The sequence below is a fragment of the Schistocerca piceifrons genome, chromosome 5, assembly GCF_021461385.2.
Source record: "Schistocerca piceifrons isolate TAMUIC-IGC-003096 chromosome 5, iqSchPice1.1, whole genome shotgun sequence".
Lineage (NCBI taxonomy): Eukaryota > Metazoa > Arthropoda > Insecta > Orthoptera > Acrididae > Schistocerca > Schistocerca piceifrons.
Window position 1 is genome coordinate 669,888,164 of NC_060142.1, and position 26,870 is coordinate 669,915,033.

Here is a 26,870-nt window from a genome sequence, read left to right on the forward strand (position 1 = left end):
TTTTAATTCTTGTATTCTATTCATAATAGTACAACATGTTGTGGGTTTTTTGGCTACAGCAACAGCCACGCACAGTAAGCTCCAACTTATTACGATAAGACACTTTTATTAAGGTTTGTATGATTACAGAAAACACAAGGAAAACATTGCAGAAATTCACGACACGTGTATCACTCAGTCAAGTAGTAGATGGGACTCCCCAAAGAACTCCAGTCTCCAAAGACCATTTACTCTGCACTTCGCCAGTGAAGTTACTGGCGTTCGACTGTCGCCACAGAGCCCCCCCCCCCCCCCACCTCCCTCCTCCTGGGAGTGCGGAGCACTGGGGGCAGGACGTGGGTGTCTTCCTGTGGAGTGGCGTTGTGGGATGCTCACTGGTTGATAGCAGCGTGTGCTAAGAGTAAGAGTCCATACTGTCTGTGCAGGCTGGACTAGTGCTCGTATAGTCCACCATCCAGTGTGGGGGGGGGGGGGGGGCGGACTGGCCGACCTGCACTCGTGAACTGGACTGGCACAGAAGATGTCATCGTTGCAGTACTGGCGGAGAGGGGGATGCGAATCTTGAGCATCCCGTTGGTGCTGAACGTTGCAGCTATGCCAGCCGTATCCACCCTCTTTGGGATAGGGACTGTGCACAGGATGGTGATATGTGATGTGGGTGTGGACCCATTTGAAGTGTCCCCTATGCAGAGGACGAAGATGGATCCCTCGTGGAGCTGCAAGGAAAGCTCGTCATGTGGGCACTCAGCGGCATTGATTGCGACGCAAATTTTGTTGACAGTGGATGTATGGGGCACTAGGGGGATGGGGAAAGTAACATAGTTCAGGAGAAACACTGGAACACTCTGTGAGGGTATTGGGTGCCATCACTTGGGATGGGGTAATGTCACATGCAACATGTGGTTGAGCCTGAGGTTGTGGATTGTCACACGGAGTATCATTTCACGGAACCACTGAGTTGCCCACAGATGTAGGCTCGGTGCACATACGATCATGGTGGGGCGCAGGGGAGTGAGCGGTCTGTGTGAGATCGGGTTCGTCACTTGATGGGAGAACACTCGACTCCGGGGTGTGTGTTACAGATTCCTTGATTGTCCAGGCTGGTTTCACGCGTTGGACGGAAACTGTCTGCCAGCGGCCACTGATGAGAATATCCATAGTATTGTCCATGCGAGCCATTACTCGATGCGGGCCAGAGTAAGATGGCTGTAATGCCGGTTTGACTGTGTCATCCCGTAACATAACGAACTCGCAAGAGTTCAGTGCCAAATGCAGGAACACCCGAGGACGGGTATGTGGTCGTGGAGGAGGCGTGCGGATCGCGGCTATGTGTGTCTGGACATGCTCAACTAGTGTGGGGAGGTCAGATAGGTCAGCGATTGCTTCGTCATTGACAAACTCTGTGGGGAGAACTAGGGTCTCGCCATACAGGAGCTCTGCGAGTGAAGCCTGGAGGTATGTCTTGTAAACTGTGCGTATTCCTAGCATAACCCAGGGAAGGGCGTCTTATCACTCACCACCGTGGCACATGAGTGCCACTTTAAGAGTCCTGTGTCACCGCTCAACCAGTCCATTGCTCTGAGGATGGTAAGCCGTAGTGCGGAATCTATCCACCCCACAGAGGATGCAGAGTTTGTTAAACAGCAAGGATTCAGACTGTCTTCGCTGGTCGGTGGTGATGGATGTAGGGCAGCCAAATCGAGCTGTCCAGGAGGATACGAATGTACGTGCTACAGAATCCACTGTGATTTCCTGCAGGGGTATCGCCTCCACCCAACATGTAACGCACTCAATGACAGACAAGATATACCTGAACCCATCAGACACGGATAACGGTCCTACGAGGTTCACATGTACATGTCGGAAGCAGCCTTTCAGGATGTTGAATTTACCTAGACTGGGTTGTGTGTGCCTGCCAACTTTGCTGCGCTGGCATTGTAAACAAACACGAGACCAAGTACGACAATCCCTCCTCACACCTGGCCACACAAAGCGTTCTGTAACCAGGCGCGTAGTAGCCTTAGCACCAGGATGTGCCAGGTTATGTAAAGTAGTGAATACTTGGCGATGCAGCGCAGGGGGAACCGTAGGTCGAGCGGTGCCCATGCATGTATCACACCACAGTGGCCTGGCCGAGCCCAGAAATGATCTGAAGGGAAGTATCTGGGTCCTGTCGGAGGTTGTGCAATTCGGTGTCACTGTCCTGTAAGTGGGCCCATTCGTCGAAATTAATGGGGGACGAAATTGCAGTGATATGTGATAGGTAGTCAGCCACCACATGTGGATGTAATGGATGTCTGTTGTGTATTGGCAAATTATGTCCATTTGCCAAAACATACGTGGGGGGAGATCACGTCGGGGTCACCAGTGTGGGTTTTTTGGCTATAGTGACAGACACGCACAGTAAACTCCAACTTATTACGATAAGACACTTTTATTAAGGTTTGTATGATTACAGAAAACACAAGGAAAACATTGCAGAAACTCACGACACGTGTATCACTCAGTCAAGTAGTAGACGGGACTCCCCAAAGAACTTCAGTCTCCAAAGACCATTTACTCTGCACTTCGCCAGTGAAGTTACTGGTGGTCGACTGTCGCCACAATGTGCTATAAAACAAGAAAAATATGTTAATCATTAACTTCACATAGATCTGAAAAACAACACTCTCAATTATGCCTTTCCCTCATAAAAACACCACAATAGTAACTGAATTGACTGTGACTGAATTGACTTCTCACTTTTTCAGTTTCCATAAACATTATTTATTCACTAAAGCGGTAGATGTTTAAGCATTGTTAACACTGGCTGACTATAGTAATATTTTCTCTGTCTGACACATTTATGTAAAAAATTTAAATTTCTTTTGCCCTCATCATAAAACTATAAGACATTTTTATTAATTCTCACTTCTCACAAAATATTCTCATCTCACAGTTCACCGCCAAAGATCATCAACAACAATAAACTCATGTTACAGAAACTTTCTGACAGCAGCATAACATTCATTTCTCATTATCATGTAACAGATTCCAAATCCAGCATTATGACATTCAACATATTATATACCACAAAGAAAATTATATTGAGAACTGAATAAATGCTCAGGAATTGACTGAGACTTGTATTTCACAAAAGAACATAATAAACTACAAAACATGAGTTATTTACAACCAGTAGAAAAGTGACACAGTACAACCAAAAATAAGAAGTCACCACATTTAAATTATTTGCACAAAAATTTGTGAAAAACTATAACTACAGAATTATTTAAATATGGTAGAAAACATTTCATTTCTAGAACATTCTTTTTTTTTGCTTTGTGGAACACATACATATAACTTTTTTCTTTTCTTTCTTGTTTTGCTGCAATATGTTATTTTACAGTATGAAAATTGTTACCATTTACTCTATTATGCTCCTCCTGATGATAATTGTTACCATTGTGATTACTATGATCCCTCCTGTTGTGATTCTTATTGTGCCAATTTTGATTACTACCACTTTCAATAGTGTGGGTGTCTGTCGTTTTTGTATTGGCCCCTTTTTCTCCAACCTTGGCCAAAATCTGCCTAAAAGTCCTTTCTCAAAGTCTGCATAGGTTACGTCATGATTCATGTACTGATTTACCCAGCTTAATGCTTCATCTTTCAGAAACTTCTTAACAAATTTGATTTTCATAATATCAGTCTTATTGGACGCAGTGTTATCTCTGCAATGTTTCAGAAAATCTACAGGATTTAAACTACCTTCATCTGAAAAGTTTTTCTCTGGAATATTTCAAAACATGGTACCAACATTGTTAACAAGATTTCTATTAACTACATCATTATACAATTCTTCAACTTTTTTACACAAAACCGAAACACTGCTTTCTAGGGTGCTAGCTTCACCGTTACTTAATTTTACATTTTCTGTGAGTTTGCTGTGTGTGGTTTTCACCTGTTCAACAAAACTGCTTTCAACAAGTTCCAGTTTGGTGTCAACATTAGTTACCAAAGTTGAAATTCGACTATTTACATTTTTGTCCACAGTACTTATTTGATCATGCACTTTATCAAAAGCAATTTTGTTTTCCTCACTATCTTCAGAGATCTCATCTTTGACATTTTTAACTTCATTGTTAAATTCAAGCTCAGTTTGTTTTATTTTGGATTCCACAGACTCTACTCAAACTTCTGATCTATCAGTTTTTTGTTCAGTATCATTTATTTGAGCTGTATTTTTACTGACACACTCAAATAACACTCAAATTGAATGCCCAGTTTCTGTGAACTGATTCTTATTTTCTTGTTTATGATTTTCAAGTTGCTCATTTAGGCTCATTTCACATTGGGACACTGGTTACAGTCGCCATTGATGGTCACTGGTAATTCTGGTGAACACTCCTGGATCACCAGTGTCCGACACCTCAGGTATTGCCATCTGATTAGTTAGTGAAATGGACCCAAGCGAGGAGGATCTTTATGTCATTTAAGGATATGTTAACTATTCACAGATTTCAGGACATGTCACCTCATTTAGTCCATGGAGGAAATATTGTGAACAGTATCAGAGATGACTTTGCAAGCTACTTCATTAGCCCTGAAGGTGAAGTGGCTTGGCAGCTGCAAAGAATTTAATTGCTAGAAATGTTACGTGAATGTTAATGTAGTTAGGCCTCATTGCTCATCTGGCATTGTATTTGTGATGTGCATTGTGCAATTATTACTATGTTAACTGTAAGAAGTCACATTATTGTATTCACTGAAATGATTGGAACTTACAATTAAAATTATAGTGTGTCAGGAAATACATACAGATGCAAAAGATTTATAAACCAGTTGCTCTTCAACACAATGTCTCTTTAGAAGATGTTGGGCCCTAGCCACCATGAAAGTCTGTAGATTTTATTCAACTGGCAAACACACAAAATGGTCTCAGTACATGAATGTTCGAAATTAAGTACACCCACTGCTGGAGCTCCAGAGAGAGGATGCTTGCATCTAATTGGCAGCAGCATGGTTGTTTGTGGCAGTGGCCTCATGCCACAGTGGCAGCTGTAGGAATTGCGGCAATGTAACTGGCAGCATTTGTATTTGAAAGTGCGGCCACCCGGATTGTGGCCGATACCACACATGCAACTTCAAAAATCACAACATATTTGGAACAAACAGCCAAATATTTGAGACAATGGAGATATAAGTTTCACAGCTGTCCTATTTGAATGATGGTTATTAAAATTTGTGATATCACAGATGAGAGGCTAAAGCAAACAAAAAAGGAAGCAAAGATAAAAATTGATGTAAACAACTTGTTTTTGTTTATTTTATTTTTCTTTGTGTTATCAAAATTTAGACAGTCAATAATGGCACAAATCTACAATAGGTGTAACTTTTTAGATTGGTCCCTTACTTCTTCTTCTTCTGCTTTTACGGCCTCATTGGACCTCTTCAGTCAATCATTTCTGGTCCTCTTCTTTGGTATTTTCCCCTTCCGAGTGGCTCAGTATCTCTTCATTCGTTCCGATGCTTTTCATCGTTCCTTATCTGTAAATACCCTTTTCATTGTACGTCGTTTGTCAATTTTTGGTTTAAATCTTATTTCTGTGTCCCTCAACTTCTTTAAATTTGGCGTTTTGTTCTGCAAATCATCCAGAGTTATTTCCAGTTCTTCCATATCCTCTCTTATTTCCTTAAGCCATCCTCCTTGTTGTTTCAAATTCCAGAGTTTCTCAATAATTTTCCTTGATAATCTGGTTTCTGGTGTCCTCAGAATGTGACCACAAAAAGAGATCCTTTTCTTTCGTATAGTATCAGTGATGGGCTCCAGTTCTCTGTATACCACTTCATTTGGAACTATCTGCCATTGCCCAGCTTTTTGATATTTCTTATTTATGCATGTTCTAGCAATTCTTCTCTCTACTTTTAAAATTTTGTCAATTCTGTTTTTCTGGGTGACTTTAAAAAGAGTTTCACTTCCGTATGTAACCTCTGGTTGAACCACCGTCTTGTAATGTTTTAATTTTGTTTTAATTGATAGTCATTTTTTATTGTACGTAGACCATGTTAGTTTTTGAGCTTTTATCATTTTATTAGTTCTTGCTCGCCATGCAGGTTTCTCGTCCAATTTATGTGTTATAATTTCACCCAGGTATTTAAATTGTTTCACTACTTTAATTTCCCTATTGTTCACTGTGATGTGATCTATTACAAGTGGATCCGTTACCATTATTTCAGTCTTTTCAAATGATATCTGGAGTCCTAATTTTTGTGCTATATTTTGTAAGCTTGTTATTTGTTTCGTGGCTTCCTGAATATTATTAGCTAGTAATGCTAGGTCATCAGCAAATCCCAAGCAATTTAGGTTTATTTTATCTTTCTTAGTTCCAATTTTAATATTCATAGGATTTTCCTTGTACCATTCTCTCATTACATATTCAAGAGCACAATTGATTAGCAATGGTGATAAACAATCTCCCTGTCTCAACCCTGTTTTAATCGTAAATGGTTCAGATATTTCTCCTCTAAATTTTACTTTGGATTTCGTGTTTGTTAACGTTAACTGTATCATTTTTATTAATTTAGGATGAAGTCCAAAATTCCTTAATATTTTCATCATTGAAGATCTATGGATGCAATCATACGCCTTTTTGAAATCTACAAAGGTTATGACTGGTTGTTTTTGCCTTCTTTTGTAGACATCCATAACTAACTTCAAGGTGATTATCTGTTCTGGGGAGCTTCTCCAGGATCTAAATCCTCCTTGATATTCTCCCAGTTCCAGTTCTAATTGATCTTTACAGTGGTTGTATAGTATTCTTGACATGATCTTATACGTGCAGTCCAAAAGGGAAATTCCTCTATAGTTGTCTGGATTTGATTTTTCTCCTTTCTTATGTAATGGATGTATTATAGCAGTAGTCCAATTTTCTGGTAATTTCTCTTCATTCCAGATTTTTACTATGCATTGGTGTAATGCTATCTTTACTGGTTCTGCTGCATATTTCCAAAGTTCAGCAAACGTTTGATCTTCTCCACTTGCTTTGTAGTTTTTGAGTTCTTTCAAAGCTCTGTAGACCTCATTAATTGTAGGTGGATTTATATTTTCTGCTGGTGTTTTAATTGGGGTTTCTGTGTTTATCTGAAGAAGTTCTGGGGGATCTTCACAATTTAGTAACTTGTTAAATGTTTCTGCTAGAATTTCTGTATTTTTACTATTGCTATGGGCTAGGTTATTATCTTTATCTTTTAACATTAATGTTGGAGGATCATATCTTTGTAATTGTCTGCCAAATATTTTGTAATAGTCTCTTGAGTTTGTTTTTTCACTATTTGTTTCTATCATTAATCAATAAAAGTTTGTAATTTTGATTAGTCAGAATATGTTGAAAAATAGATTTTTCTCAAGAAACCACTTAAAAAAGGGGGAGGGGGGGTCATCTTATGTTCAGGGTCGTCTTATATTGTAGACATGCATTTATGTGTAGTGCAGCAGGATATAGTGCAATGAAAGGTGAAAAAATGTACAGGTGTTGTAATAAGTGAAGGAAATTTATTAACTGGAATTTTCAAGCCACAGAGTGCTGACTAAGGGTATGGGCAAATAATTGTTTGCACAGTACGAGGAAATGTTATTGGGGCCTCTGACAGAAGATTCACAAATAAGTACCTGTCAATTTTCATGTGAGAAATGCATCATAAATAAGTACCTGTCAATTTTCACGTGAAAAATGCACACTTCAGAAACTACAGTATGAAGAGGAATCATGGAGCAGCAATTACCGTACACAATTTGTGCCAGCAAGTGGACCAAATGGTTTTTAACCCAAGGTTGAGTTCTGTCACTGGATATCCAACCAAGTTCTACAATGTTAAACTTCTACAGTTTTTATTGCTCACAGATGAGGCCTTTCTCAGTGATTTCAATGTTTTCAGCACCCACGGTAGCCATGCCTAGGGTGATGAAAATTTGTATGCGACGCTCATCTCGGATCATCAGTTGCAGACAAATAACAAGCCTAGCTTGTAAAATGCCTTTGATATATAGTTTTTACTGGAGTTTTTACTATCATCATAGAATCTGAGCACAATTACTGCCTATACTAGTTGCAGAAAAATTATCTTGAGTGTCCCTTTGGGATTTTGATGCTGCTTCAGATCTACAACTAACTCCATCTCATCCCTTAAGTCTGGACAGTGTGTACTTAGCAGCGCTGTTTATTCAAATCCACTCAAGAAACATTAGATATGGAAATGAATTCTTCCTGCTGTTAGTGTATTTCAGACTTGGCAATGTCAGTGAAAGCACTTGTCAACTCTGTTAAAGCCCATGATGTCCTTGTATGCTCCAAATTATATGGCTGCATTTCAGTTGCTAATCTTTTGTCAATACAATGAAAAGCTGTGAATAATTTGCACTTTAATTGTGATCATAAATTGGTCAATTTAATTTTTTGACTGTAAGAAGGTTATTCCTTGCTTATGTAGAAACTGCTGTGATTTTTTGCATTTCTCTTATCCACCATTGGAACAGTGAGAGAGAACTTTACTGTTGAGATCACCCGGAAAGCAAATAGTATGCAAACATAGTAATTTCTAGCTATTAGATGTGTGTCAAACAGACATTAAACCTTTCCTAGAAGTTAGCCTCTGCAAGTTTCCATGAGTTCCAAGAATATACAACTCTCACTGACACACACACACACACACACACACACACACACACACACACACACACACACAAGTTTTCTGTACTTTGATTGGCAGTAATGAAAACACTGATTTTTGATTGCCTCCTGCCTGGCATGGTGGGAAGTTCAAATTTTGGCTCTGGCCATCTTTCGTGCTGTCAAATGTAGTAAATGATAATTGAAACTGAAGCAGCTGTTGCTTTCAGAACGATTTCCTTGAAAGGGGGGGGGGGGGCAGTACTATGTGGTGTTATGGAATCTACTCCAAGACCCAGTAAATAAATATATTAGTAATATAATTCAGGATGTTGTAGCTCTATTAAATGTTATCTTGTTAACATTCATATTCTCCACTGTTTCTGATCTGCTGCACCAGTCTTTTGCTCTGCTATACCGTAACCAACAGAAATTACAACATTACTGCAAATTGCTGCAATACACAGGAATATTGTGGTATTGTCTGATGCTGCTGCTGCTGTAGTCCACCGGGGATGTAGAGTGCTTTGCATGACTGGGGATGTGTATCTCTAATATTGTTCATAAATGCTTCCCACTGAGTCAGCCTTGCTTGCTCTTCCTCACGGTGATAGCACCATAGTGCCAAATCATAAAATCTGAGAGGTGAAACGTTATGGTTTCACTTCATTTTGAAAGTTGGCACATATCTGTAGAGCCGTTAAACTTTTTTATTGTCTACAGAAATATAGACGTGAGCAAACAAGAGAACAGTGACATTTATGCATGTGATACATCTACAACCGGAGCTATGGGACATAGAAAGCAATGAATACAAAGACATCAATATGAAAAAAGACATTCTCTCTGCTACTATTGTTTTAGAAGAAGATCATAGCAGTGAGTCACAGTTGTATCCTACACAGGTTCTTAAGACTGTTGAATTGGTTGTAAGCTTCATCTCATGTATTTCCATGTTCATTGGCAGCAACTTGCCAAATGCTCTTTTTCTGATTGCAGTCTTTGTATACATTGCCTTACAAGTCCCATAATTTCTGAAATTCATAATTCTTTCACTGTACTGATGAACTACAATAAGGTATTAATACAAACATTTTATTGTTATTTAAAATATACCTTAGTGAATTTCTTGAGTCCTTCTGCAGAAGCACTACAAAATTATGGTACAATGTGAAATGCATATTAGAAGTACATTAAACTGTTGCAGGGATCCAGTAGCTAAAAACCAAATGGTGATCACCAGTCTTGTTGCAAACAGTGTACATATTGTGGTATTAATCTTATGAATTCTTAGACCAACTGCTTATACAATTAAGTGAAACTCCACTCAAAAAATTTTGGAAGGAGATTTTTTTTTTTAAACTAACTAACTTGCAGGGGAGCTTCACTCACTTCTACTAGTTCTCCGTTATTCATATTGCAGCAATACTGTGGCCGTGTAAATACTTTTGCCTGGAAATGTACTGCTCAAACATTGCCAGGCAATGGCGGCACATAATTTTTCCACACATGTGGCAGCAATTCCTGTGACCAGCAGTGTTGCTGGGGCAAGTTGTCAGCTTTATGCAATTTCTATGGCTCATGTAAACGTATTTTAAGACATAATAGGGTCATCTGGAAAGTAAGCTCTTATCAGTGAAGTAAGAAAAAGCTACTTAATGTCCTCAAGTGTTGAGCCACTTGAGATCGTTCTGAATTCCTGCATTGCAGAAATTTTCACCTGTAATCGTAATAAGCTGTCAAGAATTTCTTTACTAACTTTGATCCATCGTGGTGATGTTAATGGTGCTCTGTGTTGCTGATAAAGTCTCTCACTGAGAAATATTTGTCTTCTTTAAATGAATCCATCAGTCTTTACTGACAAATTCTCAGATCAATTTGATGGCCAGATACTTTGCTCTTCATTATGGTGATTCTAACATTCTGGATTGAATGTTCACACTACTCACTGCACCATATCATTAACTACACAAATTTTATAATATATCAAGAAAATACTCAGTGTTTGAAAATATAAAAGACATTTAAGAAAATGAGTAGATACTGAAAAGAAATGCTAAGATTATATAAATTAATGTAAGATTAGGCCAGGTGGGTGGCAAGAACAAAACATATGTTATAATGTCAGCTCCCACCTGTGGAGCTCTGAGAAACTGGTGTGAGGAGTGAGAATCCACATTACACAATTACAGAAATGGTGAAACAGGAACCAAGGTCATGGCTGTGATGTTGCAGAGAATGCTCTGCAGCAGAATATTTTATGTCGCCAGTACACATCCTCTGTCTATGCCCATTTACCCTACCTAATAACCTAGTGGTAGTCATACCAATGTAAAGGCCAAACAATGTTCACATAATACCTGGTACACGGCATGTGTCATTTAAAGGTGGCTCTTCCTTTGATAGTATATGTTTTGGCAGCTACAGGGCTGCTTTGTGTGGTGGTAACGGGTCCATTTGGCATTTGGCAAGTTTTACAGCAGAGTGGTCACAGAGATAGGAACCATGTTGTAGGAGTGTTCACAGAGATATGAACCATATAGTAGAGAAATGGGTCCAGAAGGAGCATAGGGTGTGACCAAGACATTTCAGAGATTTGGATTGGGGGGGGGGGGGTCCAATGAAAAGCTATTTAGATGTGGTGGACCTCATTTCAGGGCACGATTTTAGGAAGTCATAGTTCTTTCAAAGTACCTGATTAATACATTAAAATCCAGGATCACACTGAGTGACAGATGTGTACTCCTGAATTGTTTTTAGGAGTGATCAGCAGTGCCAGGATTGGATGTGTTGGTCCAGGAAATCTGCTTTTGAAGTAGGCGAGAATGGTGATGTATTGCTGCAAATTAGTCTTCATCTGAACAGATATGTTTGTCTTGAATGTCAAGACTGTAAGGGAGTGAATGTTTGACATAAAAAGGACGACAACTGTCAAAAGGTGCTTTTGTTTGTTTGTAGGTTTACTGTTTTAATGGAACAGAAGTGTGTAGCTGACCCTTGATGAGATAAGATCAGCTTCAACGAAAGTGTTGTGAGATTCAGAATAGGACTATGTAAAATTTAATTGGGAGAATGTATTTAGTGATTCCAAAAATTTCAACAGATTAGCCTCAACATGAGTACATATGGCAAAGATGTCATTAATGTATCTAAATCAAACCAGTGGCCAAAGGCTTATCACTCCCAAAAAAGCCCCCTTCAAGTGACCCACAAAATGTTGGCCTAGGAAGGAGCCATCCTTGCTTCCATGGCTGTATCCCTGATCTGTATGTATAACTGCTCCTCAAAGGTAAAGTAGTTGTTTGTACGTATAAAGTTGACTAGGGTGAGCAGGAAGAATGTTGTAGATCTGGAATCAGATGGGCACTGTTGAGGTAATGTTCAGCAGTAGACATACAACACACCTGGTGAATATTGGCATCTAGGAAAGTGGCATCAGTAGTGACAAGTAAGATGTGTAGTGGGAGTCGAATGGGGACAGATTTCAGACAATCTAGGAAATTGTTGGTGTCTTTAATTTAGGAGGGAAGTCTTTGCACTATAGGTTACAGGTTTTGATTAACCAAGGCAGTGATATGTTCAGTGGGTGTTTTGAGATAAGCAACTATGGAACAGCCAGGGTCATTGGGTTTAATCAACTTTGTACTTACAGACAACCCCTTTACCTTTAAGCAACAGACAGACAAACAGATCAGTGGTATGACCACAGGAACCAGGATGGTTTTCACCTATCCTTCCTTATTTATACAGTTATTCATCAAACAGCACAACCTTTAAATAATAAAATATTGCCAGTTGGCATTTTTGTGATCTTTCCAAGCTGTTTCATTATGTAGATCATATTACTATCTCAGAAAAACTCAATATTTATGGAATTGATGGTTTTATGTGCAATTGGCTTGAATCATACTTAAAAAACAGAATGCAAAAAGTTGTGCATAAAGCTGTGCTGAATAATTTAGACAATACAAAATTGTTAAGGCTTTCGTGGCCACTTGTTGACAAACTGCCTATTTTCTTCTGTCTTGGGTTCTTTGACCAATGTTCATCTGATGATTTTACTGACATTTCACCAGCATGAGTGGCTGGTATTGTCAGAGCTTCACCCTCCATTGCCGGTGGTGAACTGGAGATGATCTCATGGCCACAGACTACATGTACCTGGTGCGCCAACGTCCGAGGGCTTCTCCACGGTCATTTCTGGTGTGGTTCTCCTCTTGCTACCTGCAATGGTTGTTTGCTGCAGTACGGGAACCCAGAATCTGTTTTGTGTATTTCTACAGCTTCTCTGAACAAGCAAGTGTGATAGTGCTTCTCTACAGCCAGAACTTCCATGTCGGTGAATTTTATTACATGGTCGGTGTCACTTAGCACATGCTCTGCCACATCCAATTTCTCTACCTGCCCCAACCTGCAGTGTCGCTTATGTTCTTTAATCCTGGTGTTGACTGATTGCCCAGTCATTCCGACATAAACTTTTCCACTCATGCATGGTAAGCATGCCACTTACCATGATTGATCATCCAGTCATTCCAACATACCGCTTACCATGCACATGTGGAAAAGTTTATGTCAGAATTATTGGACAATCAATCAACACCAGGATCAAAGTACATAAACGACACTGCAGGTTGGGGCAGGTGGAGATGTCGGCAATGGTGGAGCACACACTAAGTGAGACCGACCGTGAAATAAAATTCACCTATATGGAAGTTCTGGCTGTAGAGAAGCACTATCACACTTGCTTTTTCTGAGAAGCTGTAGAAATACACAAATATGAGAATAGCTTCAACAAGAAAGAAGAATGCCTTACGGTAAATAGATCATGGGTTCCCGTACTGCAGCGAACACCCGTCGCAGGTAGCAAGAGGAGAACCGCACCAGAAGTGACCTTGGAGAAGCCCTCGGATGTTGGTGTACCAGGTACATATAGTCTGCGGCCATGGGCTCGGCTCCAGTTGACCACCAGCACTGGAGGTTGAAGCTTTGACAATGCCAGACACTCATGCTGGCGAAACGTCAGTAAAATCATCAGATGAGTTTCGGCCAAAGAACCTGAGACAGAAGCAAATAGGCAGTTTGTCAATTTAGACAATGTTGGAAGGGAAGAAAGTTTTGGTAACTGGGGAGAAATCACAAAGGAAGTTCCACAGGGTTCAAAGTTATGTCTGCTGCTATTCCTTATATATCTGAATGGTGTTCAACTTAACATTTGACAAGCAGAATTGGTACTTTTTGCAGACGATACTATTGTTACGGTAAACCCTATCAGAGATAAATCAACAGAAGAATTTGTAATTGATATTCTCCAAAGAATTATGAAGTGATTGTCAGAAAATGATCTCTCCCTAAATTTGTGGGTAAAAAATAACAGAAGCAATGCACAACAAATATAGTCATCCCAACAGCTGATGTAGCACCGGAACAGTAGTCGATAAATGAGCTAGAATGCTCAATATTTTTGCGAGCATATACATTGATGAAAGCTTGAACTGAAAAAAGCATATTACTGAACCGGTCTAACAGTTGAATACAATTACTTTTGCTCTTCATCTGACTACTAATCTTGGAAACAAACAAATTAAATTCCTGACATATTTTGCATGTTTACACTCAATAATGTGATATGGAATAATTTTCTGGGGTAACTCACAACTTATAAAGAAAGCACTGAATGCTCAAAAGTGAGCAGTTAGAATAATATGTGGTGTTCACCCATGGATGTCATTCAGGTACCTCTTCAATGAGCTAAGCATTTTTTAAACATTTTCTAAAAAGCCATCACAGTACATATATTCACTAATGAAATTCATCATAAATAATCCATCACAATTTAATAAAATTAGTAATGTCCATACCTACAACTCTAGAGTGGAAAATGGTCTTAAGTAGCCATTACTGAAGCTCTCGGTGGCTCAAAAAGGAGTTCAATATGCATCAAAAAATATTTTGCTCATTTTCCCAATATCAGGAAATGTCTGGCAGGTACCAATGAAAGTTTTAAATCTAATCTAAAATCATTTCTTCTGAACAACTCCTTTTATTCTATGGACAAATTTCTTTTCAATAACCACTTTCCATTCATACAACTACATTTAATACAATTTAAGTGTTTTTGCTGAAAAACACTTAAATTGTATTAAATGTAGTTGTATGAATAGAACTAAAAATAGTGTGTTCATTCATGTTAATACCAATCATGTTTACCTATCCTGTAAACTGACATGTTACACATCATTTGATAAAATAATTGTTCAAATGCTCTGTGGAACATGTAATTAACTAACTTGGAGGGGGTTTCCTGGGTTCCATAAGCCTTCAGCCCCAGGTTTGGATTAGATAAATTAATGACATCTATGGCATAAGGACTGATCTGCTGAAATTTTTGGCGTATCGAAATATGTTCTTCCAATTAAATTTCACTTGGTCCGATTGTGAATCTCATGCTACTTTCCTCAATGTTGGCCTCATCCTCACCAACAGTCAACTACACACTTCCGTTTACAGTAAACATAAAACAAACAAGAGTGCTTACATTTTGACAGTTTGCTCCATTTTTATGTCAAATGTTCCCTCCCATACAACCTTGTCATTTGAGCCCAACATTTTTGTCCAGATGCAGTCTCTTTACAGCAATACACTGCAATTATCACCTCACCCTTCACTGTACATAATTATCCCACCAGCCTGGTTCAAATGAAGATTTCCTGGAAAAATATATCCAATACTGGTACTGCTAGTTCCTCCTAAAAACAGCTTAGAAGTACACTTCTTATCATTCAGTACTATCCTGTATTTGAATGAATTAATCAACTTTTTTGGCAGAGCTATGACTTCTGTCCTGGTCAGACCTCATGCTCCTTCTGCACCCACTTCCTTACCATATGGCTCCTACCCTCATGGTCAATTCCATGCAAGACTAACCCAATGGATCCTCCTACCACTACATGTACCAGCCCTGTAACTGGCTAAACATTTACTATCAAATGGAGATTCACCTATAAAATGACACATGTTGTGTACCAGCTGTTATGTGAACACTGACCTTCTATGTTGGTATGACTACCACCAAGATATCAGATAAAGTGAATAAACATAGACAGAGGGTGTGTACTGGCAACACACAATGTTCTATTGCAGAGCATGCTCTACAGCTTGACATCGCCATGCCTGTTTCACCATATCTGACATCTGGATTCCTGCTCTTGACATCAGTTCCTCAGAGCTGTAAGGTTGGGAACTGGCATTTACAGTATCTGCTTGGTTCTTGCCACTCATCTGGCATAAATTTACGTTAATTTCTATGGTCTTACCATTTCTGTTCTGTAACTATTGCTTATCTTCATTCCCTTTTATAGTTTTCTATATCTCTTATTATCTGATCTGATGTATCCTCCACTCCCCCACCTCACCCCCGAAAAAAAAGACACACACACACACACACACCTCTACCACAGAGAATGCACTTAGCTTTCCACTCTCATTAACTAATGACAATGTAGGAAGAGACAGATTGCTACTTACCTACTTACCGAAAAGAAGACATGTCAAGTTGCAGACAGGCACAATTAAAAAGACACTCATATACAGCTGTCAGCCACAGCCTTCATCAGTAAAAGAGGCACACACTCACATCATTCTCTCTCTCTCCCTCTCCCTCTCTCTCTCTCTCTCTCTCTCTCTCTCTCTCTCTCTCTCTCTCTCTCTCTCTCTCACACACACACACACACACACACAGACACACACACACACACACACACACACACACACACACACACACAAGCAAGCAGGCAACCACACCTCGTGCCAAAATGCAACATCATGTGGGATGCAAGCAGCAATCTGGAGGGACTGAGGAAGGGGAAGGCATAGTAGTGTACAGGTGGGGAGATAGAGGAATGCTGTCTGGTGGAGTGTGCAGGGACTAGATTGCCAAGAGGCACAGTATAGGGAGGTGTGGGAAAAGGACCAAAAAAGGAGAGGAGTGGGGAAAGATGGGTGGATGTGTTGGCAGAGGGCTGAAAATAAACAGGATGGGAGATGAGAATGGGAAGTAGATGACAGGGCAGAGTGGGTGGAAACTTTTGGGTGGAGGGTGTGGGAACGTTATGTTACTGCAGGTTGAGGCTGGGATAATTACAGGAGTGAAGAATGTGTTGGAAATATAACTCCCATCTGTGCGATTCAGAAAAGCTGGTGGTGGAGGAAAGAATCCAGATGATACTGATATTAATGGCTGCTTCAGTACCCAAGCCATCTGTATTCTTCCCTCCACTACCAGCTTTTCTGAACTGTGCAGATGGGAGTTATCCTTACAACAAATTCTCTGCTCTGGTAATCATTCCGGTCTCAACCTATGGTAACATGCTGTCCCCACACTCCCCACCCAACTGCTTCCACCTCCTCTGTCCTGTCATCTCCTCCTCATTCTCATCTCCCATCCTGTTTATTTGCAACCCTCTGCCAACACATCTGCCCATATTTCCCCACTCCTCTTCTTTTTGCTCCTTTTTTCCTCACATGCCTGCCCCACTAGTTCATGACACTGCACCTGTTAGCAGTCTAGGCCCTGCACTCTTCATCAGACAATGTTTGTCTCTCTTTCCCCACCTGTACACTTCCATCCCTTCCCCTTCCCCACCCCATCCAGATTGCTGCTTGCATCCCATGTGACGTTGCATTCTGGGCCAAGATGCTGGAGTTGGTGGTCATGTGTGGGTGAGGTGTGCTTGCTTGTGCGTGCGTGCGTGCGTGTGTGTGTGTGGGTGTGTGTGTGTGTCTGTGTGTGTGTGTGTGTCTTTTACTGATGAAGGCTGTGGCCGAAAGCCATATGTGAGTGTCTTTTAATTGTGCCTGCCTGCAACTTGTCTTCTTTATGGTAAATAACAGTCTGTATTTTCATACATTGTTGATATTTCTATCTGGCATTTCCATTGTTTGATTTTCACTCTTACTAACTCTTGCATGATGTTTTGTTGGTAACCTTTGTGTTGCTTGTTACCCTTTCTTCAACTTTTTAAGTTCTCGGGATTTCAAATCTCAACCAGTGCACATATCTACAATCAGTCTTTCATTCTCAACCTGTCTGTTAAGTCTCCCCTGACATGGAGTTCTGGGCAACATTTCCATAACTGTTCCCATTTCCTAAACCTCACCAATCCTTTTCCTTCATCCCTTTTCCTTTCCATTCAACTCTTCTGCCAGTAGAAGACACCATTGTCTCTGTAAACTTGTGAATTTCCATAGCTTTTATATGTCATCATTGATAAAATCTGCTTCAGGTGTAAAGTTTTTTATACTTATTTTTAAAAAGTAAAGCACAACCTATGCCCTATATACAGGTGCATATTAAACTGTGAGTCCAAAAATGATGCATAACCAAGGATAATATAGATTAAACTATGTTAAAATAATGTATCCCTTGTATGTAGCATGAAACAGGATATCCTCTTTGATTCTAGACCTGCCAGAAAGCCTCTCACAGAGGAGGGTAATGGTCTGGACTAAAGGTGTGCCATACATGTATCCACATGGTAAAAGGCTGTTGTTCAAACATAGTGCTGCATACACATCCATCAAACTTGTAATGAGCGCAAGCCAAAGTTGGAGTCATCATTTATGGACTCACATTTTAATGTGCACCTGAAGATGGGACACAGGTCCTGAAATTGGGCTGTGCTTTCCTTTTCAGAAATAAATATAAATAATTTTACAACTGTAACAGATTTTATCTTTTATTTTGTGTGTTTTCCTGTGCTACTGCTTGGTGTACAGATGTTTTATCTGCCCAATACATTTTACTTTTTTTTAGTACAATAAACAAATCTCGCATTGGTTAATTCAGCTCTACACATCTTCAACACTGACCACTGTAATATCACCACTGGATGCAGTAAGATATACATATATCCAAGAAAATAGCCATAATACATATGCAGAATGGTAGCTATACTACAGTGAAGCTGGGATTAATCACAAAATCTTACTTTCTGGATGACCAAGCATATGATACTGTTAGTCAGTGCCCCCAGCAAATGTTCTGTCTCCACAGCCTAACAGCTTTTTTCTGTGTGAACAATGACCTGATTAAAAATATTTTTATGCTGTGGCACTTGTAGTGTACTGCACCATGTGAGATGCAAGGTATAAAATATCGCATTCTGCAGTGTGTGTGGTATGGAACTAAGAAACCAGCAGGCAATGCATGCCGTGAACAGCCTCGACCACCAGTCATGAAAGTTTGCATGGGACCTCCTTGTGCTCAAGGTAAGAAAAGTAAAAGAAAAGAAACTGGTTTAAAATAATTTTTCATTGCTTCAACATCAGCATTTTATCACATATTAGATCTTAATTATTTACTAATATGTATCTATTTCAGGTTGGTTAGTTCTACCAGGAATAGCTAATTGAAATTTTTATAATAATAATAATAGTGGTATACAGTAAGTACTGATAGTTAAATAACAGAGAGAGAGAGAGAGAGAGAGAGAGAGAGAGAGAGAGAGAGAGAGAGAGAGTTTAAGGTACAACTTTGGAATTCAGAGATTTGAATTCAGCTCTACTATACAAAGGAGGATCAAATGTGAAAGATGCACAAAGCTAAATATAAAATTCTTGTTTGTATATAGCCTCCCCTTCTGCAAGTACATTCCCTCCATAAAGCGGAAATTTCTTGGTTCTGTTCATAAGAAAGATTCCAGATTGCCTCAACAATTTTGTATTGCTGATGAAGCTAATTTTCCATTATGTACCACCCTACTGGAAACTTCTTAAGATAGTCACATACTTGATTTATTTATTTATTATTGGTCCTGTAGATAATACAATTTGTACAGTAAAGCACATCATAATATAGGACAAGTCAATTTGAAAATTATGTTAAGACTGTGTATGATGAATGATGAGAGATGACGGTAGTGGTACATAACTCACATAGTAGAATACATGTAGGATATATAGACAAAATCTAAAAAAAGGTGGTGTGTGATGAGAGATGGCAGTGGTGGTACATACTACACAGTGCAGAATACATATGAGATATACAGGCAGAATATGTATATCATACAATAATTAAATTTTCTTACTAAGTAGAAATACCTGCAAGTGAATAAACAGCTTATTACAAGTAATTAAAATTTTGTTTCAAGAAATTCATGTACAGAATAGAAACAGCGATTTAGCAGTAATTCCTTTAATTTAATTCTCATTATTTTTGGGTTTTTGCTTGTTTTTATGTCTTTTGGGACATGGTCGTATATTTTAATGCCCATACACTTAACCCGATTTGCATATAATTTTGTGTTGTGAGCTATAATTTGTAACTGGGTTTTGTTTCTGGTGTCGTGTGTGGCAGTCTGCATTTCTGTGGAGGGATTCCAAGTGCTGTACTACAGAATAGAAACAGTGATTTAGCAGTAATTCCTTTGATTTAATTCTCATTATTTTTGGGTTTTTGCTTGTTTTTATGTCTTTTGGGACGTGGTCATATATTTTAATGCCCATACACTTAACCCCATTCGCATATAATTTTGTGTTGTGAGCTATAATTTGTAACTGAGTTTTGTTTCTGGTGTCATGTGTGTGGCAGTTTGCATTTCTGTGGAGGGATTCCAAGTGCTGTACTGTATTACTTTGGATACTTCTAATACATTTGACATTTTTGTGAGCTTTACTGAGGATGTTGGTGACACTCTAATAATACAAGCATTTTTGTATGTTATACCCACTGATTAGTATACTAATAATTGTTATAGCTCACTTCACAGCCTTGGTCAATGTTATTCCTCTTATTCTTTCCAGCCTCAGCAAGATTCACTAGTTGAGATTTTAGAGAAATGTTCTGTTTATATTTATTACACTGTCATATGTGGGAATGTTGCTTTCCCTTATTACCAAATCTGATGATAACTAAAACTGAATAAATATTGGAGCAACTCTGCTACTCTGATCTTTATGATAACTGTAGCTGCTACAAAATATGGAATCCAATTTCATTGTAGCATTTGCTGCAGTCTGCACTATTTTTGAAAGTCTGTGTGAATGTTTTGTGTCTCTTCTCGGAAAGATTTTTAGTGATTTTTCCATACTTCTCTTTCTATTTATATTTCTCTCCTTGCTGCTCATTGTGTTCCTTGTTTGGAAAGTTGTAAGTCAACACTTTTTTTTCATGCCACACAAGTGTCAAATGTAAGTAGAGCATTTGGTTGCCAGTTAAGGAGTGCTAGATCTAGACTGAATTCAAAATGAGGATTCACAGTCATTGATCTGAACACCAGTAAGCCTGGTTGTGATTTTTAGGCAGTTTTCAGCACCTAATTTGAGAAATGCAAGCCTGTATCTCTAACCTGAAGGGCATTCTGTTCACAGTAACCAACCATTTTTAAATTGTCTATCTGTTTGCTTTCCATGTCTTTGAAGAGTTACGATTGAAGGAAAAGTGCCGGCCGGGGTGATTGAGTGGTTCTAGGCGCTACAGTCTGGAACCACGTGACCGCTACAGTCACAGGTTCAAATCCTGCCTCAGGCATGGATGTGTGTGATGTCCTTAGGTTAGTTAGGTTTAAGTAGTTCTAAGTTCTAGGGGACTGATGACCTCAGAAGTTAAGTCCCATAGTACTCAGAGCCACTTTTTTGAAGGAAAGGTAGAGAGTGAAACTAAGTGTTGCTGCACGACATTTTTCTCTCAGATGATGCTTAGACAGATACCAAGCTTGACAGACAAATAACCATCAACAGTGTCACATACCGTCAGTCAGTAAGACAAAGTTTTGGAATCTGAACTAGGACGATCTACCCAACTACGTCTCTAATCGATTTTGCTAAATACTGGCAGTGAAAAATTTTTCACTACCAAAATTCAATCTGTCCACCTCTGATTTGATTCTAGCTTCACAAGCACATATTAGCAGCTTCAGTTACAGAGGCATGTGTAAGAACATAATTACTACAGAATTTTACTCAGAATAATAAAGCACATTGCCTATATTATATAGTGCCCTTCCTGGAGAATATTTTAAAGCACATGCTCTGACAGCAGAATATTTGAAAGGACATGCATACACACACTTCTCATAGTTCTTTGATTGTATTTTTCAGCCTCAGGCCACACAAATAGCATCATCGAAGGTTTTGTCTCTGTAATAGGTAATAATCAGATTATTTGAATACATTACATAGTCACTCATCAACTGAATGGGTCAGAATACAAAGTAACTCGTCAACTGAACAGGCTAGGATAGGCACTCATAATATAAAATTTCATTGGAAGCTGGTCACTTTTATCACCTTAGGCAGTATGCCTAGCCTAGTCAGTATATGCTCTTTTTTGACCTTAAAACTGCAAATATGTGGCTGATAGCAGTGACATGTATTTAAAGTGTAAGGGCCATTCTTTTACATTTAAACATTGGCAGAATTACTTTAAATGCAAACTTTTGGGTTGGGCTTTACCGTGACTGTTATTGACATTAAATGAAACAACAAGTTTACCGTTACCAGTCACTGTTCATTTATCTCCATGACACATTTCAAAGGTTTAAAACTCCATCCTCAGATGTATTTACATTTGTTATTATGACATTAGTGCATGTGTTGCATTACAAATTTTTGGAGGAACTTGTGGCTCTGTCTAGTGGAGAAACAATACACTATTTCAGAACATGGTTTTGGGTTTCTTGTGACAAAAAACTGAACATATATCTAACAGTAAAAGTAAAATATAGTTTCTTTCTTTCTTGAAGTCATTGTCCCACTTCAAAGCGGGGTGGGTCTTGTTACTATTGATATGGCAGTGTTAGTTGCAGAGGGTGGCCGGATGCCCTTCCTGCCGCCACCCGAATCCCCCGGGATGGAGTTAGTGTACCCCAGCTGTCTGCGTCTAGTGTAAGCCATGGAATAGTACAAACGTTTTCAAATGTCTGCGAGACATGTAACTGAGGCAGAACGTGGGCACCAGCCTGGTATTCACCTAGTGAGATGTGGAAAAACGCTTAAAAACCACATCCAGGCTGGCCAGCATACCAGCCCTCATCGTTAATCCGCCAGGTGGATTCGATCTGGGCCAGCGCGCCTACTGGAGTCCAAGAAGCAGCACATTAGTGCTCTCAGCTACCCTGGCAGGTAGAAATAAGTAAAATAGAGTACCTAACTATTTTACTTATTTTATTTTTGCCGTTAGATATATGCTTACTTTTTTGTCAGAACAAACCCAAAACCACGTTCTGAAATTGTGTTTTATTTCTCCACTAGACAGTGCCACAAGTTCCTCCAAAAAATCATAGCACAATACACACACAAATGTCATACTAAAAAATGTAAATCTGCCTGATGATGGCGGTTTAAATCTTTGAAACGCGTTTGGAGATAAATAAACAGTGGCTGGTAACATTAAACCTGTTGTTTCATTTAATTTGCAGATTTAAGAAAGTTGAATGAATGCAGTAACAGCTGCAGATTTTTATTGAAAGTATATAAGTTGTTGTTTTGATTCAGTAGTCATTTAACTATGAATGAAAGAAAACAACAATGACTTCAAACATTATGGCTCCCGCCAGTTGCAAAGTATTTTAATTTTTTGTACCTAAAAGGATCTACAGATACTCATCAGGAGCTACACCTAGTTTATAAGTGTACAGTAATGAGTGAAGAAAAAGTTAGAAAATGGTGCCAAAGACTTTAAAAGTGGCCATAGAACTGTGTGAATTGGAGAGATCAGTGGCAGGCCTATTATTCAGAACTTTGAAATTGTACAGCAAGTGAACCAAGAATTGTAATCTGAACAATTATTGGCAGTCATTGCTCTGGCTGATGACTCCTTTCATGTTGGATCACCACTATTTGTACCATTTTGCAGCAAAGCTTGGATACCAGCTGCAAAATGAGTAGTGTACAACATTGGTATGAGTATCAACCAATATAAAGAGCAGAGTATGTCAAAGGCATGAGTGTTTTGGATCATTATTGACAAGATGGAAATGATTTTTTTCTTTGCATTGTTAAGAGTGATGAGACAAGAGTATCCTACATGAACTGAAAATCATACAAACAGTCAGTGCAATTCAACTTCTTCAAAACTACCATTGTCAGCTGCTTCAATGCCCAAACAGAAGATGCTTGCCTGTGCAGAGAGGTTGAAGAAGCTAATGTAATATTACAAAAAGTGCTTCAATGTGAATGGTTATTACATGGAAAAGTGAAGTAGTTCAGTGGGAAACTAAACTTGTCAGTAAAAGCTTTTTTATAATTCTCTCTCTCTCTCTGTCCAATTTTGAAAAGAGAATGAAAGTGGTGGTGATGGTGATGGAAGTGGAAGAATTAGTAACAGCATTGGTTTTATTTTGTTACAGTAGTAGTAGTAGTAGTAGTAGTAGTAGTAGTAGTAGTAGTTGTTGTTGTAGCTTTGGTTGTAGTGGTTGTTGTTGGTAAGTGTATAGTTTGAATTGTTTGTCTTAAGAGCGTTTTAAGATAACTAGGAATACACAAGATTGCATTACAGAATTGGATTTATATGGATATACGTACCTACACACAAGTAAACGTACTACTTACAGAAACAAAACACCAGATATTTAATATATATGCTCCCTGTAATGGAAATTTGTTACATGTATTGTACATGTTCTAATTACTTGCAAATAATATGTAGTACCCTTTCATATTTGCACTACTGTCAGTGCAGTAGTAGGGAAACCAGTAATGTGTGGGGATGAAATTTATCTGTGATCTTTATCTTACTATATAGTCATATCATCTGTTGTATGAATGACAAAATAATACCTGCTCCTGAACTGTTTATTATAGTACTAACATTTTTTTCTTTTTTTGTTGTTTCTATTGCAGTTTGGTTTCTCCGTAATCCTTGAGAACAAAAAAAATTTTTTTTGTAACTCAAGTAAAGAAACGTATAATTTTAACTACAAGAAAAAAGGATAGTAACTATATCTTTCATCCAAATGATGCCTTTGACAAAGCCTTCAATGACATTGGGATATTTTCAAAGAAACAATTTTTCCTCATCCTTGTAACAGGTGGATCCACCTCATACTGGGGCCTGAATGACCTCCCCCTTCTTTCTAACCCTCTCCAAACTAATCTCCATTCCTCGCTGAGAAAGAAAGTATCAGTTGCAAAAGCTAGGGTAGGCTTTTGTACTTTTGTCTACGTCTTGTCAGCAATACTTTTGCCTCCTGATGGTAAGCACTGCCCTTCCTTTCTGTCTCATAAGTTTATTCTTTTCTCAAGTGAGTTTTTCTTTGATGTGATTATTAGGAAACCAGTATTTACTTTTAAGTGCAATATTGAATCATACCATTTTTGCCATTGTGAATACCATTTCTTCCAGTATTTCAGTGGCCTGAACTAGTTCACCAACTACATCTGTAACATAAATTAATATACTACCATTAATACACTACCATTTGTAAAAAGTGCAACAGCAGGAAGAATACACATGACTGAAACATCCTTCATAGCGCACTGTAGTTACATGACAGTTCAGAAAATGATTACAGTTTCAAAACTGTGCATGGACTCTGAGAGTTCAGTATTTTGCTTAGTCCTAGCTTGTTACAGTTGAAGTATAAATTTTACAGTGTGGAATGTAAACTGACCTGATATGTCTCTAGGAAGTTTTTCACCATATTGTTTGCATATGGGACCACAGAGCATCAAAACTAACAACCATGACCCAGACATGTTAGGTGACTGACATTATCAGGTGAATCTGTAGGCCATGTAAGCAGTGCTACTTGTCGCTCTTTAACGAAAGCTTGGACATTCATTTCTACTTGTGATTGTGAATTTTTGCACTGAAACATGGAGTTGCCTAAAGAAAGAGAAGTACTACAGGCTCATATACTGTCCTGATGTAGTGGCTGATGTTGTGGTTACTCTCAATACATAGGAGTTGAAACTGAATGTAGCATCCCATGGCACCCCAAAAAAATCACACTTGGTGTTTGTCTGCTGTGCTGCTCAACAATGTGGGCTCCCAGATTGTAGCAACAAGTTGCAGTGGCACTCATTTGAAAACACCAAATTTTTGCCCTTCAGAATGACAATAATGATATTCACATGCCCATTGTTGTCTGAGGAATTTCTAATCTGTGAACACTGGAAGCTAATGCAATTGCATTAATGCCACCAGCCCACTCCAATGTAGACTGCATCAGACCACTAATGCAGATAGGTACATACTACTGCAGTGCTCCATTGTCAAATAAACACTGTTGACAAAGTTATGAGGCCTTTTGTGACATTGCTGATAAGGTGGCAGTTATCTCATGCAATGGCAACAATGTGTGGTCCAGTAACTGCTTGTCACTGTGTGTCATTCTCTTCTACCTACTGATTCCACACGTACACCACTGTTACAAAAACAAATCCTGCATGAACCAAAATGTCATACAATAACATTTCTACTTCCCAGAGACCAATAATTTGTTTCATTTGAGCTCACTCATACTAATACTGTGCCCTTTTGTACTGAATGGCTCTTTACTGACTTAGCTTGGTGCAACAATGTCCTTTTTAGATACACAAGAGAGAGCATAGCTAGTCCTTCATATATTCCTGATACCTCTGCAATATTGTTGATACACTCTTTTACACATTCTTCACATTTGAATTCATTCAAAACATTCTTTTTGGCTGTTGAAATTTTACACGTATTATTTTGTTGTCTGTTACGTGTGAACGTACAGTGCAGATCAGGTACTAGTGTTACTTAAGAATGTATAGAAACTGGTAACTTGATCAGTAGTGAAAATGTCTCATGCCTAGACAAAAAATAGACAAAGTGTCCCAAATTTGCAGGGTTAAAATTATGTGGATGGTTGTTGTTGTGGTCTTCAGTCCTGAGACTGGTTTGATGCAGCTCTCCATGCTACTCTATCCTGTGCAAGCTTCTTCATCTCCCAGTACCTACTGCAGCCTACATCCTTCTGAATCTGCTTAGTGTATTCATCTCTTGGTCTCCCTCTATGATTTTTGCTCTCCACGCTGCCCTCCAATGCTAAGTTTGTGATCCCTTGATGCCTCAAAACATGTCCTACCAACCGATTCCTTCTTCTAGTCAAGTTGTACCACAAACTTCTCTTCTCCCCAATCCTATTCAACGCCTCCTCATTAGTTATGTGATCTACCCATCTAATCTTCAGCATTCTTCTGTAGCACCACATTTCGAAAGCTTCTATTCTCTTCTTGTCCAAACTAGTTATCGTCCAC

General features: G+C 38.9%; 1 protein-coding gene across 1 annotated transcript in view; it reads left to right on the forward strand.

The window, feature by feature from the left end:
* Nucleotides 1–26,870, forward strand: part of LOC124799190 (protein madd-4-like) — a 571,457-nt gene that overhangs the window by 537,219 nt on the left and 7,368 nt on the right. Inside the window, exon 22 of the mRNA XM_047262725.1 lies at nucleotides 18,767–18,914. Coding sequence (XP_047118681.1) covers nucleotides 18,767–18,914 — 148 coding nt within the window. The remainder of the gene's footprint in view (nucleotides 1–18,766; nucleotides 18,915–26,870) is intronic.